General features: G+C 43.7%; 1 protein-coding gene across 1 annotated transcript; it reads right to left on the bottom strand.

Annotated features, from left to right (window-relative positions):
* Window positions 1-41: 41 nt before the first annotated feature.
* On the bottom strand, window positions 42-20,042 carry SMIM3 (small integral membrane protein 3). Its single transcript, XM_061424059.1, has 2 exons — window positions 19,757-20,042; window positions 42-1,371 (listed from the first exon to the last, which is right to left on the bottom strand). The coding sequence occupies exon 2, from the start codon at window positions 1,358-1,360 to the stop codon at window positions 1,178-1,180; it is 183 nt and encodes a 60-aa protein (XP_061280043.1). The 5' UTR covers window positions 1,361-1,371; window positions 19,757-20,042; the 3' UTR covers window positions 42-1,177.
* Between the last annotated feature and the right edge of the window lie 173 nt (window positions 20,043-20,215).

Here is a 20,215-nt window from a genome sequence, read left to right as displayed (position 1 = left end):
AGTTTATCAGGTGCTGTTTAAAAAGAAAGACTTCAGACATGTTCATTCTACATTCTAGCACTTTATTGGAAATTAATTGTGTACATCAATGAAATCAGATCAAAGTAAAAGTATATAATTTTCACACAATAATATCCTGATAACCTGTGCTATCTTCTTACATAATTTAACCAATCTCCAGATGCTCCTGGTTTTGACCAAAAAGCTCGAGTAGTCCAGAAATCTCTCTATACATATAAATATAAGTCATAGCATTAAAAATAAACATTGTTGTTTGAGTTAGTTTCAAATTCCTGGGAATATCTCTTAAAATATAAGCCTATACCTTGGAATGGTTGTAGTGTTGGCGGGAGGGAATGAAGGGAGTATGTCTTATGCAGGAGCTGGGGCAGAGGAGCTCACAGGGGATGGGGGCTGAGATCCTGAAAGCTGGCCAGGGAACTCAGCCATTCTGCATTTGCCAACACTGCTTGAGTGTCAGAGCTTTGCAAATCTAATGCAAAATGAAGTCCATCACCCCAGATCCCTTGTCATTGCCAAAAAATGGTGGAGCCCCCTCCAGATTGCACGGGGGCAGAGCTTCTGGTGTCTTGGGAAGATCCACCCATCTCCCTCCCCCTGCCACACTTAATTCCCTCCCAAATTAGAAAACTTGAGGGAGTGGCACCTCAAAGAAAACAACATTGAGCCACATGCTGTTGGTCCCTTGGAACGAGGTCCCTTGGAATGAAGTTTTTGCTTCATTTCACCTGAGGGTCACTGGCAAGGCTGCTCTGCCCCAGGGTCTCCCTCACCACCTTGAAGGCTCTCATCAGTAATAAGGGTCTATGGTTCTTCAAAGCTGATCAACAGCCAACAGTTAACACCTGTGAATCTGCTCACTAACAAGCTTTAACCTCCACCAAGTCATGTGTTCTCACAACCCCATGAGGTAGGACAGCAGGGAGCATGATCCCCGTTTGGAAGATAAGGAACCTGGAACTCATGGAATTAGGTCCCTGGACCGAACTCACACCGCTGGCCAGTGGCAGAATCAAAGCCAGAACTCAGGTCTCCTCACATGTCGAGCTCCAAAGTCCATGCTGCAAAGTTCCCCCTGCTGCTTTTCTAGGAAAGGGGAAGATGCTGGGGGTCAGGACACTGTCCTCATCCCTCACCCGCCCCTCCCGGGAGGTTCTCAGACGGCCCCATTCAGGATGGGATGGGATCGCATGCGATAGATGATGACTGCGGTGGCCGGGCACAGCAACAAGGAGGTCATGATGACAATGGTGGCCAGGATGATGAGGACAATGACCCAGATGTCCAGGATGTGCTTGGGGAGCACAACTTCCATGGGGATCTGGCTGGTGGCTTCCATGCTGCTCCACTCTGCAACAAACAGGAAAGAGCAAATCACCGTTCTGTGCCTTCTCCCTGCCTTCCTAGTTGGATGGAAACCTGCTCTAGGAGTCAGAAGGTAGGTCACCTACCAGCTGCTGTGTACTTATTGATGTTGCCTGATTAATAATAATAAAAGCCTCATTTACTGTGGGCTTCCTATATGCCAGGCCCTAGGCTAAGCACTTTATGTGTATTAACGCACTCAGTCCTTACTTCAACCACCAACCCTCTGAGGTAGGGACTATTATCATTGTGCTTTTTTATTTCTTGGCCTTTATCTTCAGTTATTTCCACTTTAGAGATGAAGACACTAAAGCCTTAAAAGGTGTAGATGTAGTTAATTTGCCCAAGGAAACAAAGCCAGATGGCTAGGACTCCAGAGCCTCCATGTTGAACTATTAAACTATCATACCCCCAGACTGTTCCCTCATCTGTAAGGTGGAAAATTATACCACCAGACTGCTCCCTCATCTGTAAGGTGGAAAATTATACCCCCAGACTGTTCCCTCATCTGTAAGGTGGAAAATTCATTGGTTTTGGTCCTGCACCCCTTCTCCTCTTCTGGTAACAGAACCTCCTTTTTCCTGGAGAACCTACCTTTTCTGTGTGGTTTAGTTAAGGCACGCACCGGAGCACAGGGAAAGACTGTGACCTAAGCTTGGCCGTTACAGATCTCCAAAGCCTCTACTCAGGGATAGGCAAATAACTCGGGCTAGGTCAACCAAAGTCCTCCCGGAACTTTTGTGCGCAAACTATTGAGAAAGATGATGCTTTCTGTTGGGATTGCTAAAATGAAAGGATGTGAGTCTGGAAAGGATGGGCATGGGGCTATCTCATCCACATGTGAGAGCATGTCCTAGACATGGAAAGAGAAGTGGAGTCTTGACAACCTCAGGTGAGCACCCCAACACAGCCAATCTGACACTATCTGCAACCCTGGACATCCCAGGTATATATGCGAATAATACTCTGGTTTTGCTGAAGCCAGTGTCCGTTTAGTTTCTCTCACTTGCAGCTAAAAGACGTAAATCAGTTGTCCCCAAACTTTTTGATTCACAGCATCCTTTGTGTCAGTAATTTTCTCACAGCACTCCAGGACAAAAGAAATACCTTGTGGTTCCATTTGTCATGTAGTTAGGTTCAATTTACTAAGCATTTATGTCCTAACAAAGGCATGGCTGTTTGCAAAAAATAATACACACAAATTGAAAGAAAAAAGTCTGTATTTCATTCTGAGCCAGTTACTTCCTAACGACACGTGTGCAACTGTGAGGCACTGCACACCTTCTTGAGCTGTGGAGTCAGATGGGATGGGGCCGTGCTCGCTTCCTCTTCCACGTTCATTTGTGCGCAGTGCTTGCCCTATCAGAGCAACCGCCAAAGACTCAGCATCACAAAATGTAGCACCACCAAAAGGAATGCAGTATGATTAATGTCAGACTGTAAACTGTCTTGAGCTAGTAGTTGTCACAATGTCTGAGAGGTGTCACATGTCAATGTTCCTGTCAAAAATTTTAAAGATCCCGCAGCCCCCAGACACACACTTTTCCAGTGAGTTCTCTTTGGCTCCCCAGGTAAGTATGCAACCCGAAAGCCACAGGTGTGATACATTCTCTGCCCAGAAGTCACAGGCTAGAACAATCTCCTATGGTTCCTTCTAGATCTCAAAGATCTATAATTCTGTGATTCAAGGTCCTGGGCAAAATTCCCAATTTCAGTCCTATTTCCTGCTTCTCCTTGCATCAGTAACCTTTCCTTTTTCATGGCTTTTGGCTCTGTGCCTACTGTGGTTGCGTTAAGTAAGTTTACTGATTACCATACCCGAGGTACAGCCTCCAAGACGTGCATACCAGGAAGTTTGTTTCTGCACCATTTGCTATAGAAACCAACACAACAGAAGTAGCCGTATATAGTAGAGTATACCCATATAATGGACTACTGTGCAACAATTTCCATTCATTGATTTAACAAATATAGAGTGCTTGCTATACACCATGCACTGTTCCAAGTCACTAAATGCCGTAAACCATGCTAAGTGAAAACCACCTTAGGACAGTTTAAAAAATGTCGATTCAGAGTCCCATTACAGAGAATTAGACGCCAGAGGGACCTTGTTCCCCATGTTTCCCAGGTGATTTGAATGTGCAGCTGGGTTTGGGAACCCCTGGACGAGATGATCTCTATGGCTTCTACAACTCTTCCTGGCTCCATGTTGTGGGAACTGATTCCTCTGTACTCTGTAGTCAGTCTGGATAGATGTGGGCAAGTTCTAGGATGGAGGAGAGGCCTCTGGCAAGGCTCTCCAGGCCACCAGATTATCAGTCAGGGGGATTATCAGGCCTTGAAGGAAGAGGCACAGGCCGGCCCCTGCCTCAGCCTCAGAAACAAGGTCACTTTCTCCAAGGTCTAAGGTACTGAAGCGTGAGTCACAGGAGAAGCACACTGTTGAAGAGAGACGGGGTGGGGGAAATCATCCGTTGTGGTCTCCTGATTACATCAATAGCTAGCTTGCCTTGGGCCAAAAGAACCCCACAAAAGCCCTTTCTGGTAAACCCATTAACATCAAACAGTCTCTGGAACTCCAAATGCCAGGAACACATAATCTCCCTGGCTGATTTTCATAAGGAAAACCTGTTATTTACAGGAACTTGAGCTCCAGGGCTGATCCACAACCAAAACCCACTGAAGCTAACATCAGCCTTGTTTCCTAGGTGGCAAAACTGAGGTCCTGAGGTTTTCCCTCAACTTCAAGCCCACCCCCTTCCAGAATAATCACTCAAAGACCTAAATCTGATCAGATCACTGACCCTAACTGAAACAAATCAGAACAAATAGATGAATAAAAGAAACTCGGTCTCTAATCTGTATTCTAGACTATATCACTATTATTTTCTCACACATGAAATTGTTTAAAACCCAATCACAGAAACAGATAAAATTGGAGCTGCTCCAGATTGCTGGGGAGGGCCCAGAGAGAGTGGGTTGGGGGTCCTATCTCATCAGCAGAGCTGTATAAACATCCTTAGAGCAGGCATTAAACACTAGACACTAGGGTGCCCACCCCCTTCATATAAACAATTCAAACTAAAAGCAATACTAAACCGTAACACCAAAATGTACATTTTATGATGAAATTGAAGTCATTTTTTTCTTGTAACTGAAAAAATCTGTGAACATAATTTTTCCCAGCTAGCCTGCTCACTTGGTACAGCAGAACTGTTTAGCTGCTCCTTGACCCCTTGGGCTTCTCAAAACACAGACTGAAAGCCACCGGCCGTAATGTTCTCAGAGGACCCTTCTGGAGCCCCTGTTCCGGGGCTCTAAGGCTGGACATACACACGGCCACGTGTCAGAGGGCACCGGGGGCTCCATCTCCCTGTTTCAATCCTCTGAGTGCTCCCACGTGCTCTCTGATGACCTGTTCCCTCCCACGTAACAGAGATTCCGGTCACTTCCACCTCTCCCCACTGTGAAAGAAAAAAAATTTTTCCCCAAAAGAGGAACTACACAAACCATATGTTCAGCACTATTAATGGCATGCTAGAAAATTTTACTTGAGAAAAAGCAGGACTCAGCTAAGCTGCTGCTAGCTGACTTCTGTTTGACCTCTGGCATCTGGGTGATTGGCGCCTTGTGAGGATGTAAAACTGTTTCTTGATACATCTAATGAGTAACTATAGATCAACAAGCTCATTGTTTGCTATGCAGATATATCACTTGTGATTTCTGATTAATAGGTCATGTCGGAGGATATGGCACAAACCATGTCATAAATTTAACCTTATCGTTGATTAAAAATACAATGTTTTTATGACCATGGGAGGCAAAACAGCAGTCAGGCCTAAATTCTTGTTAACTCAAACTGGCATACTTTATCTGCTATTTACCTCATTAATGAAAGATGAACTTTAACATATATTCAATGTTTATCTAAAAGACTATGTTAAAGTCACCCTGAACGGACAAAGAAGCTACTGCGTTGTCAATCACAGGTGCCTTCCAGGCCCTACACCACCTGCCCTGTGACCTGGAGACACCCTGGCTCCACTTTAGACCACAAACTTAAACGGTTTAGACAATTCAGTGGAAAAGTTAAGAAACCCAAAAGGACTATTTTATATCTACTAACAAGACTAAGTGAAAGAGTAAAAAATTGTAGTTCCTTCAAAGGAGGAAAACATTGTACCTTCTCCAAAGGTAGAATATTCATCCCATCCATCAAGTAGTCTATTTGGTCCAAACTAGGAAGGAAAGCAATGGCACCCCACTCCACTTCTCTTGCCTGGAAAATCCCATGGACGGAGGAGCCTGGTGGGCTGCAGTCCATGGGATCACTAAGAGTTGGACACGACTGAGCAACTTCCCTTTCACTTTTCACTTTTATGCATTGGAGAAGGAAATGGCAACCCACTCCAGTGTTCTTGCCTGAGAATCCCAGGGACGGGGTAGCCTGGTGGGCTGCTGTCTATGGGGTCACACAGAGTCGGACACGACTGAAGTGACAGCAGCAGCAGCAGCAGCAGCAGCAGGAAGGAAAGTGCAGGTTCCCTGCTGCCTGATTCTGAAACATCAAGTTTTACTTCTGGGACTGTTTTTCTTAAGCAACTGAAAGTTTGTTTACAAGATAATAATCCTTCCAGTCAATTCTATCATCTGGCAAATCTTCTAGTGCCAACTATATATATATATTTATACATATATATGTATAAATTTCATAAATTAAAAATTTCTACAAGTCAGAAGTATTAGAATAACTGAATTCAAAGTGTCTCATCTGTGCTATCTACCTTTCAACTGTGAGACTCCCTTCCCCCACAAGTAACTTTCACCTCTCTGATAGACCAATGTGGTTTTTGGCTGAGCACTATCAGGACTAGTAACTCTATCTAGGGCCCATGGGGCCCACTAGGCTCCTCTGTCCATGCGATTCTCCAGGCAAGAATACTGGAGTAGGGTGCCATTTCCTTCTCCAGGGGATCTTCTCAGGGGTTGAACACGGGTCTCCTGCATTGCAGGCCGATTCTTTACTGTCTGAGACACCAGGGAAGCCCCAAAATCATAGTAATAACACACAAAAATAGCAGTGGCATAAAAATGAACACACAGATCACTGGAACAGAATGGAGAGCCCAGAAATAATCCCACACATATAGTCAATTAACTTACTACAAAGGGGGCAAGAATATACAATAAGGAAAGGATAGTCTCTTTTACAAATGGCATTGGGAAAATTAGACAGCCACATGCAAAATAATCAAGACTAGTATCTTACACCATATATAAAAATTAGTTCAAAGTAGATTAAAGACCTGAAACCATAAAACTAGAAGAAAGCATAGACAGTAAACTCCTTGACACTGCTCTTGGCAAAGATTCTTTGGATCTGACTCCAAGGCAAGAGCAACAAAAGTAAAATTAAATTAGTGGGACTACATTACACTAAAAAGCTTCTGCACAGCAAAGGACACCATCGGCAAAATAAAAAGGCAACCCTATTAAATGGGAGAAGATATTTGCAAAGCATATATCTGACAAGGGGTCAATAATCAAAATATATAAAGAACTCATACAACTCAACAAAAAAATTTGATTAACAAATAGGCAGCATGGTAACCATAGTCAAGAACATTGTATTGCATATTTGAAAAGTGATGAGAGTAAATCTTAAAAGTTCTCATCATAAAAAATATTTTGTAACTTTGTATGGTTACAGATGGTAACTAGAGTTATTGTGGTGATTATTTTATGGCATATACATATTGTGAATCATTTATGTTGTACACCTGAAACTGATATATTGTTATATGCCAACTGTACCTCAATTAAAAAAAAGAAAAAGAGAATCTGTAAAGATTAGGATTTTCACTTCTGGTAATGTCAAGCTAGATAATTTTGACCTGTTTTCTTACTGAGGACAACTAGAAAAATTAGACCCCCCCCAAAAAAAAATCTGCTCAAAGGCACTAAGAAATAGCAAAATAATGAAGAATTACCAGGCTAAGATCTGGGGGAAGACAAATCCAGGGAGGTAAGCCTGGTATTTAAAGCAGCATCTCCCTTAATGAAGGATGGAGACTAACAGTGTTTCTGACAGACTCAGGAGTATAAGATTGCCAAGACAGAGAGAATAAAGCCCTTGCATTTTGGGTTTGGACTTCAAAGAGCACTCTTAGTGCCAGGAGTGAACAAGAAGTATACTAAACCGCAAGACTGCAACCCAGCTTTGAATCATCACAGTCCTTGAAATTGAATTAAGCTTGTTCTAGATTGCTAGCACCTCCAGGTGTCTGGCAGAAGCAAACTTACATCCACTGTAGAGGAGATAACAGCACAATTCAAACTTTTATTCAAATTTCTTATTCAAATATAATGTCCAATCATAACTAAAAATAAGCAGCAGGGAAAAAAGACAAAACGACTAGAATGGAAACATCAGAAACAACAGACAATAGAAAAAGACTTACAGGGGCTCCAGATATTGCAGTTGTCAGACACACACATTTTAAGTAACTTTGATTAATATGTTTGAGGAGAAAATAAAACAAGATTGAGAATTTTGACAGAGAACTGAAAACTATAAGAAAGAACACAACAGATTTTTTAAAAGAGCCAAATAGAAATTCTAGAACTGAAGAATACAATAATTGAAAATAAAAATTCAGTGAATAGGCTTAACAGCAGATGAAACATAGCCGAAAAAAAGAATTAGTGAACTGGAGGATCAGAGGGAAAAAAATATAATGATGCAGGGAAATAAAAGGATGGAAAATAAACTGGGTGAGGGGTATAGAGGAAGCAGTGACACAATACAACATCCATGTAATTGGAGTCCTAGAAAGAAGACAGAATGGGGAAGAAAAAACATTACAGTAAGAAATAGCAGAATTTTTCAAAGCTGATTAAATATATGAATTCACAAACTCAAGAAGCCCTATAAAGTTCTAGTTAGAGCAAGTAAAATCCATAGTTAGGTGCATCATAGTAAATCTGCTGAAAATCAAAGACAAAGAGAAAAAAAGATTATATTCAAGTGAAAACCAATTAGACTGATAGCTAACATCTCATCAGAAACAATGCAATCTAGAAAACAATGATTTCTTTAAAGTGAACAAAAATAACTGAGAATTAAGATGAAATAAAATTTTAGATAAAATAGAAAATTTAAATATTCAATAATAATAAGGAGAAGAAACAGAATCAAAGTGTTCTTATTTTCTGGGAAAGGGCAAAATAACTAGTAACACTGAACTTTGTGAAATTAAGGATGTATATTGTAATCTCTAGGGTAGCCATTTAACAGTAGTAAATGGATACATAATTTCCAGAGAAAACAAGGGAAGGGGAGGGGAATAGAACGTGTGACACAAATAGAAAGCACATAAAGAATAGTAGATTTAAACCAAAACTAACAAAAACTATCAGAGTATATAAAAATATAAATACCTTTTACAAGAGACACATGGGGGTTCAGAAATATTGAAAGTAATTGGAAACAAAAGAAATACCATCCATCATGAATTCTGTAAGCTAGTAGAGCTGTTTTACCATTGAACAAAGTAGACATTTAAGTAAAAAGTATAACTAGAGATAACAAAAGATCCAATGATTTTTAATTTTTATATACTTAATCTCAGAATTATAAGAAATAGACAAATTTACAATTATGGTGGGGGAGTTCAATACATCTCTCTCAAATATTGATGGAACAAAATACTTTTAAGAATCACCTAAGGACAAAGATGACTCTTTAGTATTTTTTTACAATATATGATTTCAAATAGAAAAACTAACTTAAAATAAGTTAAATTTAAATTATTTCCTCAATAGCTCAAATGATAAAGAATCTGTCTACAATGCAGGAGACCTGGGTTTGAATCCTGGGTCAGGAAGACCCCATGGAGAAAGGAATGGCAACCAACTCCAATATTCTTGCCTGCAGAATCCCACAGACAGAGGAGCCTGGCAGGCTACAGCCCATGGGTTTGCAAAGAGTTGGACATGACTGAGCGACTGACACAACAACAATGCATAACTATATATTCATGAACAGTATTGGAAGAAAATAACTTGGAGGATAATTATATAAGAATAAAGGGAAGCATAATATATTGTGTTCCAAAAGCAAGTTCAAAGCAGGGTAGTTTTAGTGTAGGAACAAGTAAGTTTTAGAACTGATTTCATATGCTAAGTCATTTGACCTGACTCAGGAAAGAATATGCTCCAGTTATAACTGCAAACAGGCTATTTCTGTAAAACAATGACAGGAAGCAGAATTCTAAGATGGCTCCCACAATCTGTTCCCTGGAGTTACCCTGTGATTAGGTTAGGTCACATAACAAGGGTGAGGGATTTTGCAGATGTAATTAAGGCCCCAGAATTGCTGGCTTTATAATCAGAAAGATTACCTTGGGTGGGTCTGACTTAATAAGGTGGAAGGCTAAAAGAAAGCTGAAACCTTCCCTAGGTCAACGATACTTTTCTGCTGGCCTTGAGGTGCAAGAAACAAATCTACCAACAACCCGAAAGAGCTGTGGGCAGATTCTTCCCTATTGGGTCCCCCAGATGACAGGGCAGCCTGGCTGACATCTTGACTGCATCTCTGTAAGGACCCAGCTAAACTGTATTTGGACTCCTGACTCAGGGAAACTAAGATTATATATGTATGTTTTAAGCCACTAAAGTGTGGTAATTTGTTATGGCAGCAATAGAAAACTAATACAGCAATATTACATCCTACTGAGTGTTCTGCGGAGATGAAACTTCTTCAAACCAATGATATTCTAGAAATCTACACAGGATTTAGACACTATCTACTTTAGTCTACCTTCCATTTTACAGATGAAGGACATGGCTTACCCAAGGTCATCAAAGCAATTTAATGGCAGGACTCAGGGGACAACTCAGGTCTCCAGATTTGCAGCACTCTCTTTCAACTCCATCACTATCCCATTTCAGATGGGAGTCAGGAGAAGGCAGTAGGGCAGCAGGTTGAAGTCAGCAGTGATAGAGAATGAACTAATATAAAGAATGAGAGCCAGCCAGGCTTCCTTGTTTTTTATCAAAGTATAGTTGATTTACAATGTTGTGTTAATTCCTGCTGTATAGCAAAGTGATTCAAGTTATACATATATATTCTTTCTCATATTCTTTCCCATTGTGTTTTATCATAGGATAGTGAATATAGTTCTCTGTGCTACACAGTAGGACTTTGGTGTTTCTCCATTCTATGCACAATAGCTTACATCTGCTAACCCCAACCTCCCACTCCATCCCTCCCCCAACTTCCTCCCCACTGGCAACCACAAGTCTGATCTCTATGTTTGTGGTCTGTTTGTATTTCACAGGTAGGTTCATTTGCGTCATATTTTAGATTCCACATATAAGTGATATCATATGGTATTTGTCTTTCTCTTTCTGAATTACTTCACTTAGTATGATAATCTCTAGTTGTATCTATGTTGCTGCAAATGGCATTATTTCATTCTTTTTTATGGCTGACTAGTATTCCATTGTATATATGTACTATGTCTTTGGGCTTCCCTTGTGGCTCAGCTGGTAAAGAATCTGCCTGCAATGAGGGAGACCTGGGTTCAATCCCTGGGTTGGCAAGATCCCCTGGAAAAGGGAAAGGCTACCCACTCCAGTATTCTGGCCTGGAGAATTCCATGGACTATATAGTCCATGGGGTCACAAAGAGTCAGACATGACTGAACAACTTTCACACTTCACTCACCACATCTTTCTCCACTCATCTGTCAATGGACATTGAGGTTGTTTCCACGTCTTAGCTATTGTGAATAGTCCTGCTATGAACATAGGGGTGCATGTATCATTTTGGATTAAAGTTTTGTCCGGATATATGCCCAGGAGTGGGACTGCTAAACATATAGTAATTCTATTTTCACTTTTCTGAGAAACCTCCATACTGTTTTCCACAGGCTTCTTGACTATACCTTTTTACTGTAAACACCTAGGGGGAACTTTGGGCTCAGAGTCCTAAGCAACTTCCTCAAAGGTGAGGCAGTGAGATGGTTTTCCAGGAACACACAGACACACCGCTAAAAAGCAAAGCAGGGTCCTGTCAGAATCAGTCATGGATAGAATTCCACCCTTTGTGTTTCATCTCTTTGACTTAAGGTCCAAATGCAAATCAACCCAGGGAAGAAGGGAAGGGTAAACCTTGTAACTTATTTACTCCTCACCATGGGGAAGAACATCAGAGAAGAGAGGGAGACACCAGAATCCTACTTGTAATGAGAGATTTCACCAAACTGGAAGGGAAAGCCAACATGCATAGAAGTTGAAAACTGGGAGCGGAATGGACTTTGCCTGGATTACAGTTCTTCCCCAGCACTGATTGTACCCAGCACAGTTGTCCTCACAGACTGCCTTCCCTCTCTACTCAGTGGTATAGGTACTGAATAAACATTTCTTAAATCAACAAATTCTCAAACTACTGTAATCTGGTAAGGTGATGGAAGTTCATAGAAGTATAAAGAATACTTGGAAACAACAAGGAAATATTTCTGAAACACTCAGACTACACAGTAGTGTTAAAGGCCAGACTAGGAGGCCAGTTGGCTTGGATTTAAATGTGGCTGTTTTAAATCCAAGAGATTTACCACTTTCTAGCTGACCTGCCTTGAATAAGTTACTTAACCTTCCTAATGATTCCATTTACTCAGCTGAAAACAAAAATGGGAAAATAATAGTCTGCCTTATAGGGTTAAGGAGAATTCCATGAGATAATTGCATATAGTACTTAGTAGTGTTCTGACAAACAGTAAGCACTCTACAAATGTTCATCCTTTGATTAACAATCCCTGACCACAGGGACTCTCTGGCCTAAGCAAATATTCACCCGCTTTGGCTAGAGTTTGGTAACATCCCAACTTGGACTGTACTTCACTTTATCAACAAAGATGATAGATCCTTAAAAGTAAAAGTGTTAGTTGCTTGGTCATGTCTGACTCTTTGCAGTCCCATGGACTGTAGCCTGCCAGGTTCCTCTGTCCATGGAATTTTCCAGGCAAGAATACTGGAGTGGGTTGCCATTTCCTTCTCCAGGGGATCTTCCCGACCCAGGAATCAAACCCGAATACCATCTGAGACGTTACAGAAGCTGATAGATGCTTAATCCATATTAATGATCTTTTTTAAATCAACCAGCAGCAGCATTGGTTAGTCTGACCTATTTTTCCAGTCCAAGTATGAAACTAGTAGAGTAGCAATTCAGTCTAATTCAATAAACATTCATAGCACTGTGATTAACACTGGGGAGTGGGTGTGGAGATAAATACGGTGCTTTTCCTTAAGAAGCTCACACTCTTCTGGAGGAAAAGACATTAATTACAATCACAAATTGCAATAAAAGGCAGAGAAGTAGACTGAAGGTACAAACCATATGCCATCTCCAAGCAGGAAAAAAAGCAGAAAGAGTATTTGATTTGAATTCTGTTTTTTACCCATAGAAGTGTGACTTTGGGCTAGTTATTTAAAATTTCTAAACCTTGGTCTTCTCATCTTCCAAATAAGGACATTAGAAGCATTGCACTGCAACATCCTATTGTGAGGATAATAGGAGATAATATGTATGGAGTCCTAGAAAATAATAGATGCTCAAAAAAATATTAATTCTCATGCCTTTGTTTTTGTCTATGTAAGATAGAAGACTTCACCCAAAAGGGGGGTTTTCATATGGACTTTGAAGATATGTAGGAGTTCAAAAGAAACAAACAAGGAGAAGGGCAGGATTAGTAGAAAACCATCATCAACAAAGCCCAGAGCTGACGAGTTACTTGGTATGTTGGGAGCATATGTAGTGCTAGTGGCTTTGGCAGGAAATCTAACCTTTAAAAGCTCCAGTCTCATTTGTAAAAATGGGAATAATATTAACTAATAATAGTAACTTCTTCACGGGGATGCCCTGAAGTTGAATGAGCTAACGCATACAAAGTACTTACTTGGACACTGCCTGGTACACAGTAGTGTGTGTGCTTAGTTGCTCAGTCGTGTCTGACTTTTGCGATCCCATGGACTGTAGCCCGCCAGGCTCCTCTGTCCATGGGGATTCTCCAGGCAAGAATACTGGAGTGGGTTGCCATGTCCTCCTCCAGGGGATCTTCCCAACCCAGGGATCAAACCCAGGTCTCCGGCATTGCAGGCAGATTCTTTACTGTCTGAGGCACCAGTAAGGGCTTCATAAATGTTAAACTGAGCTAGCGACCACAGCTCCTAAAGTCACACAAAGTTCAGTGGCCCCTACCACTGAGTTTAGGCACCATGACTGCTCTGTGTCTGATCAAGAAACTGCAGTGATAGTTTCATAAACAAACAGCCTTTGATGTCTTCCCATCTTTAACCTTCCACCGGAAATGCACACTCTCCACATCTGAACCGCAGCTAACAGTTAACTTTTGAGAGACTGCCAACGGCTATCCAACCGGTTTTACCACCAAGGAGTTTTCCAAGGAAGAACACAATATAAAAGAAGTGACTTCCTGCTGCTTCAAGCTTAATTATGCCACAGTGGGAGAAAAGGCAGATAGAGGCAGGTGACTTCCTGAAGGTGTGGACTTAGTCCATAGCTCTGACTGAGCACCAAGTGCTGCTGTTTTCTTTCCGCTAGACACGGAGGCCACAGAGGAGGCCGCTAGAACCAGCTCTGAGTCACTGAAGCTGGAGGAGTCTCTTGAAGCATCTTGCAGAATGTCAGCAACAAGGTAATGGCTCACAGGACAGTGGACCAGGGGGTTTACCTGCATGGCCTGGTTCACAGCACCTCTTCCCGAGGCTCCACCCTCAGAAAGAGCTGGTGGGATCGTCAGAAAAAAATGAAGCACTTAGGCCAGACAGAAGGGATCCCACTGGCCACCCAGTAGCTGGGCTACTTAGTGACTTATATCCTGAGGGCTGGTCCCATTTCAAGACCTTTTTGTTTGCTGTTCGCTCTTCCTAGAATGCACTTAGATCATCTTAAATCTTCCCTTCAACATGCAGTGTCTCAATGACCACGACCTCAACTTTTAAACGATACGTCTTTGAAAAAGCCTTTCCAGACCCTCTCTATTAAATTACCACCTTCATCCACTAGCCATTCTCTGTCTCATACCTTGTTTTATTTTCTGCACACACTTTTCACAGCCTCAGATTGGCCTCTTTGCTTGTTTGTTTTTATTGGCCATCTTTGCTGACTCAAATGCAAATACAAAGAGAGAAGAAGCAAATACAAAGAAGAGAGAAGTCTCTTGTTCACTGCTGTTCCCTCAGCACCCATCACAGGCCCTAGCACACAGTAAGTGTCCGATGAATATAAGACTGACAAAGAAATGAATATGGACTGGGGAACATTAGATTTGACTTAACTCCTGGAACTTAGTGGGGGAGGTCCAGAAAGGATGCTTACCCCTGTTCAATGACCTTAAAGTCAAAACATTATCTTTTAAATAAAATGACACCCTCTGATTCGATCTCTGTACGTTCCCAAAGGATTATGGGGCCGCTTTCTTTCCCAGTTCATCCTATATGTACTAGACAAACAAGCACTGGCCTTTCTGAATAACATCCTCTAGACTTCCCTCTTCCCGACTTGCTTGGGCTGGTGGTTCAAGTTCAAGTTTCAATTCCTTGTGCTCAGGGGCTGGGCGTTGATGTAGGTGTAGGGGCTGGGGACTTGCTGCCCAGAATATGGAGTTTTCTCTCACTGTTCTCTGAAGAGGACAGGGAGGCTGATAAAAGGGGAGGGGATTCCTCATGCCAAGTCCAGTGTGAAATGGCCATCCCAGCCTCATATTTACTCTTGGAAACAGTGTTATAGTTAGCCTCAAGCATTTACCAACTCAGCAAGGAGTCCATTTCACCAGGGAGCTTTGTTCTAAAGAAAGGGGCCAGAGGAAGGAATGGGCAGGACACACAAGTATCAAAAATGTGAAACAAATCAAACCAGAGGACTTTCTCCAATGACCCCAGGTCTCTGGGGAGAACTCTGTTCTCATTTTACCCCAGTTGGCTTCTATCGCCTTCAAAATTCTTAACAGTACAAAGACTTATTCCCTGCCTGAGTTTCTATCTGCTCTTCTGTGGCTGGAAAAATGGAAAAACACCAAGATATTTCAAAGACTTTAGAAATCAAGCCAGAGCTATTCACGACTGCACGTACCATCTGACCCAGCCAATCACAGAGTCTTAGAAATCAGCAGGGAGCCAGCAGAGGAGAAACCCAGGCCCAAATCCACAGTATCCTGTTTAAGCCTCCACCGTCCACCATTGCTATTTGCCACTGACTAAGTGCCTGCTGCTGCTGGGCTGACAAATGACACTCTCCATGAGGTGGACTGTTGGGGAACTGGGGGGAAGAGGGGTGTCACTGATAGAGCTGCAAGTGCACCACAGTGGTGGAAATCTCCTGCCAAGATGTGTGATCCAGAACAAGCCATTCTCCTAAAGTGGGCCTCACTGTATGTGGTAGGCAGAAAGACGACTCCACAGAGATCTGCATGTCCTGGTCCTCAAAACTTTGAATATGAACAAGGAAGCATGACTCAGAGGGAGGAGCCAAGGCAAAGGGACTTTACAGATGTGATTAAAGTTAAGGACTTTGAGATGGGGAGATTAGCCTGATTACCTAGGTGAACCCAATCTACTCACATGCATCCTTGAAAGTGAAAAGGAAGGCAGAAGAGTGGGAGAAATATGATAGGAAAAGGATCTGACTCACTGTTGCTTATTTTGAAGATGGAGAAAGGGGGCTATGAGCCAAGGAATGCAGTGGCCTGAGAAGAGGGAATGCCTCTCAGCTTGCAGCCAGCAAGAAAACAGTGACCTTGGTCTTACAACCACAGAACTGAATTCTACCAACAACTCAAATACGCAGGGTACCAAGTCCCCTCAAAGCTCCAGAAACACAAGCTGATGATGCCTTGATTTACTCTAAGGAGACCCATACTAGACGTATGATTGCTAGAACTGTATCACAATATATTTGAAGCCATTAAATTTGTGGTGATTTGTTACAGCATTAGAAAATGAATGCAGGGTGCGATCTTGAGTATTTTCCTCTTTCAAACTGAGCTTCAGTTTCCTGTAGGTCAATAGGAGAGGATGGACAAGGTGACCTCTTAAGGGCCAGCTCTCAAAGACTGACTCTGCTGCCCCTAGATCCCTGCCCCAGTCAGGATGGCGTTGGGTTGAAAACCAATCAAGAAAATCTAGAAAAGAGTGAGGGAAAAAGATGAATCTTTAAACAGCCCCAAGATGTTCCCTAAGATGCCACCAGGGCACTCAAAGAGAAAAGTCTCCTGTTTTGGCCCCCTTTCTTACTTCTCTGACCAAGAAGAAGGAAGCGGGAAGTCTGGGAGGGCTAGACAGATGCTTCACAGTCCCTCAGTAGAGGCCAGAGCATCAAGTTAAGAAGGATCTTCCGTCCCTATAGAGGTTTGTTGAAAAGTCCTGAATGTCAGTGTCAGCCTGAGGCAGGAAGTTAGGAGGCGAGATGTGTGTGCCAGATGTGTCATCTTGATCGTAACTGATCTGGGGAGCCCAGTTGTCTTCTCTGTCTTTTTGTCTCCTTCCTCCATGTCTTTTCCCCCTATCCTATCCTATGCAGTGGGTCATCAGCAATTCACATGCCCAATTAGCCCACCAGGATCCAAATCACCAAAATAATGAAGCTGTATGTGTACACAACTAAGCAGTTTGAAGTACACAGTTTAGTCACTGGATCTGTTTTGTTGCTTTCTGATATGCCAAGAAGTCATAATTCTGACCTGTTACCCTTCCTGGTTCCCTAACTCTTAATCTTTACACCAGATGTACATCACTCTCAGTTGAGGTTCACTGTCTATGAGTGAGATGAACTGATACTAGGGGGCCTAGTGATTCACTGGTCAAGAGGCTGCCAAATTCTCAATTAACTCCCCCAGGTCACCCTGTAAGTAATTGACAGAGGCAAGATCTGAACCTAGATCCCCTCAATTACAATGAGGTTCGGAGTATAGGCCCCAAAGCCAAACTGCCTGGGTTCAAACTGCAGCTCTGCCACTTACTTCCTGTGTGATATATGTAAGCTACTCTCTCTGGACCCCAGTTTCCTCATCTATAAAATGGAGGCAATGATGATCCCTACCTCATAGGATTCTGGTAAAGACTAAATGAGTTAATACATATAAAATGTTTAGAATAATACCTGGCTAATAGCAAGTGCTCAGTAAATGTCAGGTGGCTCAGTGGTAAAGAATCTGCTGCCAATGCAGGAGATGCATGTTTGATCCCTGGGTCAGGAAGATCCTCTGAGAAGGAAATGGTAACCCACTCCAGTATTCTTGCCTGGGAAATCCCATGGACAGAGGAGCCTGGCGGGCTACAGTCCATGGGGTCACAAAAGAGTCGGACACAACTTAGCAACTAAACAATAACAAATATGATTATTGTTACATTATTCAGCTTACCTGGCCAACCAGGCAGCGGTCAGCAGGGTGTGGTAATACTAGTGTTTACTCTTACAAACTGTGAGTGGGAGGACACGTGCCTGTCTTTGATACCACTGCCAATAGCAACAGTGTAAGACAGTCAAGATAAAGATCCTCTGTCCCCGGAAATATTTTCTGGGTTTCTATTAAAACATAGAAGAAGAAACAGAAGAAGTGCTTTCATGGAGAAGAAGCAGAAGCACTCTTCTTAAAAGAAGGGTCAGAATATGGCTGGGAAAGTATCTAAGGTTGTACCTACCTCTTATTGTCCCCTTAGTCTGACACCTCAGAGCCCAGTATGTGACCCAGCCGTACTCAGCTCCCAAAGTAGAGCATCTGATTGGTTTTCTGTCTCAAACACCTCACCACAGCCCAGGGATTCTCAGGCTGGGCCAGAAATGGGAAATCCCCAGACCTTTTTGTGTGCTGCGGAGCCCACAGTGCTGACGCGCTGAGTGGTCAAGTGTTGGGAAGATTTGATGGGGCATGACTTATAACCCCCGTGGCATGATTCATAACCCCGAGACCGCTGGAAACTCGAGGTCTCCGCTAGAGCAGAGAAGCATTTCTCCTTGGCTTTTCTTGGGTTTTACTACAGAAGTACCTGATGTCCTGACGCCCAGCTGGGCTGTTTTGAATGTGCTCAGAGGATTGCTGAGTGGCCTGAATAACCCCAAAGCACATCCCATTTAACCACAGACACCCAACTTTTCCACCTCCACTTCTTTATTTTATGGGGATGGCAAAGGCAAGGTCCAGATATGGATACCCCTCAAGGTACTCAGAGTGTTTCCTGACTCCCAGGGAAACAGTTCTTCCCACCCCAACCCCTTACCCCCACACCTACTCAGGCCTTCACAGTCCTGCGGGATTATGGACTATTTACCCCCAACAGTGGGATCACAGATCCTAGCAGATGATCAGGGAATCTTCCATGATCGAATAACTGAGGGGCTCTCACCGCTGCAGCCTAGAGCTTCGAGGGAATCTGTAGATAAATGGGTCACACAGGAGCCCCCAGGTGCCTACAAGACTAGAACAAGTGAGTCAGGAGCTGCATGAATAAGAGCCCAGACTGGCCACTCAATTCAAAAAGCAACCTTAACAGTTGTACGAGGTTTTTAAGATTTATATCTCTCTTTCATTCAGTAGGCAGTATTGGGCGTCCTGTGCCAGGTGCTGAGGATGAGAGAGAGCCTACCCTCAAGGAATTTGTGGAGGCGGGTGAGCGGTGCGGGAGAACTGGCAGTCGAAACAACCCTAAATAAAGAGGCAGGAGGAGCTTGGGAGGAAGGCTTCTTTGTCTCCAAGATACTTGGAACTTTCCCTTTCTCATTTGATCGGAATGCAAAGGGTATTTTTCCCATTTCACAGGCAGAGAACTGCTAGTAACAAACCACGGCTGGAACCCACCACCCCTGACTTCCAACTCCGGCGCCTTCCACGCAGGGCTCTGAGAAAAGTAAGATAGAAAGCCTGCTGCTCTGGAGGGTGCAAAGACCCAAACTGCCAGCGCAGCGCCCACAGCGGGTGCGCTAAGGCCGGGAGCCGAGCTCCGCCGCCGCGCCTGGAGAGCAAAGAGAGAGCAGAACCTGCTCAAGGACCGGGCGCGCTTCCCCCTTTCCTCCCGCGACCACAGGCAGGGGCAGGGAAACGCGGAACACACTTGCCTCCCGGAGGGCTGGAGCCCACCCATACGAGCTCCGGCCTCCCGGGAGGCTCAAGATCGAGCGCCGAAGGTCGCTGGAACTTAAGGGCGGACAGAAGGAGATAAGAAAAAGCAGAAGTAGTGAAGAGGGAGAAATGAGGGGGGAAAAGGAGATAAAAAGAGGGCAGTTGGGAGGGCACTTGGGTAGAGGCAGCACGAGAGCCGGAGCCCACGAAGGGCACCCGATGACCCCACTCACCCGAGATCCGCGCAGCTGCTTTGAAAACCCGCGGCCACCGCCGCTGCTGGATCGTGCCAGGTCTGCGAAAAGTTCCTGGGGCAGAGGCAGCTGGAACGCTTCTCTAGATGTCCTGGGGACGGCGGGCTCCACAGCAGAGGGATGCGACCCCTGGCCCTCGGACCTCGGCCGTCAACGTGCCGGGTAGCTCGGAGCCGCGGGCAGGCGGGAGCGCGCAGGAGTGGCCGGCACGCGCAGCTCGGCACCCGGCTCGCTGTGCTCGGGTGGTTGTGGAATGCACGGCCGCCAGGGACCGCCCCGGAACGCCAGGGCCCCGGCAGCTGCAGCCCCTCCCCCACCTCCCCAGGAGGCTGCACAGGAAAGAAGAAAGTGAGTCTTGGTTCCCGAGAGTGCAGCTTGTCACGCGCACGCCTTGTGACCTTAGCAATCACTTCTGTCGAGGATCTCCATTCCCTTGTA

The sequence above is a fragment of the Bos javanicus genome, chromosome 7 (assembly GCF_032452875.1).
Source record: "Bos javanicus breed banteng chromosome 7, ARS-OSU_banteng_1.0, whole genome shotgun sequence".
NCBI classification, from domain to species: Eukaryota; Metazoa; Chordata; class Mammalia; order Artiodactyla; family Bovidae; genus Bos; species Bos javanicus.
This window is presented reverse-complemented; position numbering and strand designations above follow the sequence as displayed.

Bases quoted from the DNA above. Each gene is read 5' to 3' on its own strand.
- SMIM3 (XM_061424059.1), bottom strand. From the start codon at position 1,360: ATGGAAGCCACCAGCCAGATCCCCATGGAAGTTGTGCTCCCCAAGCAC.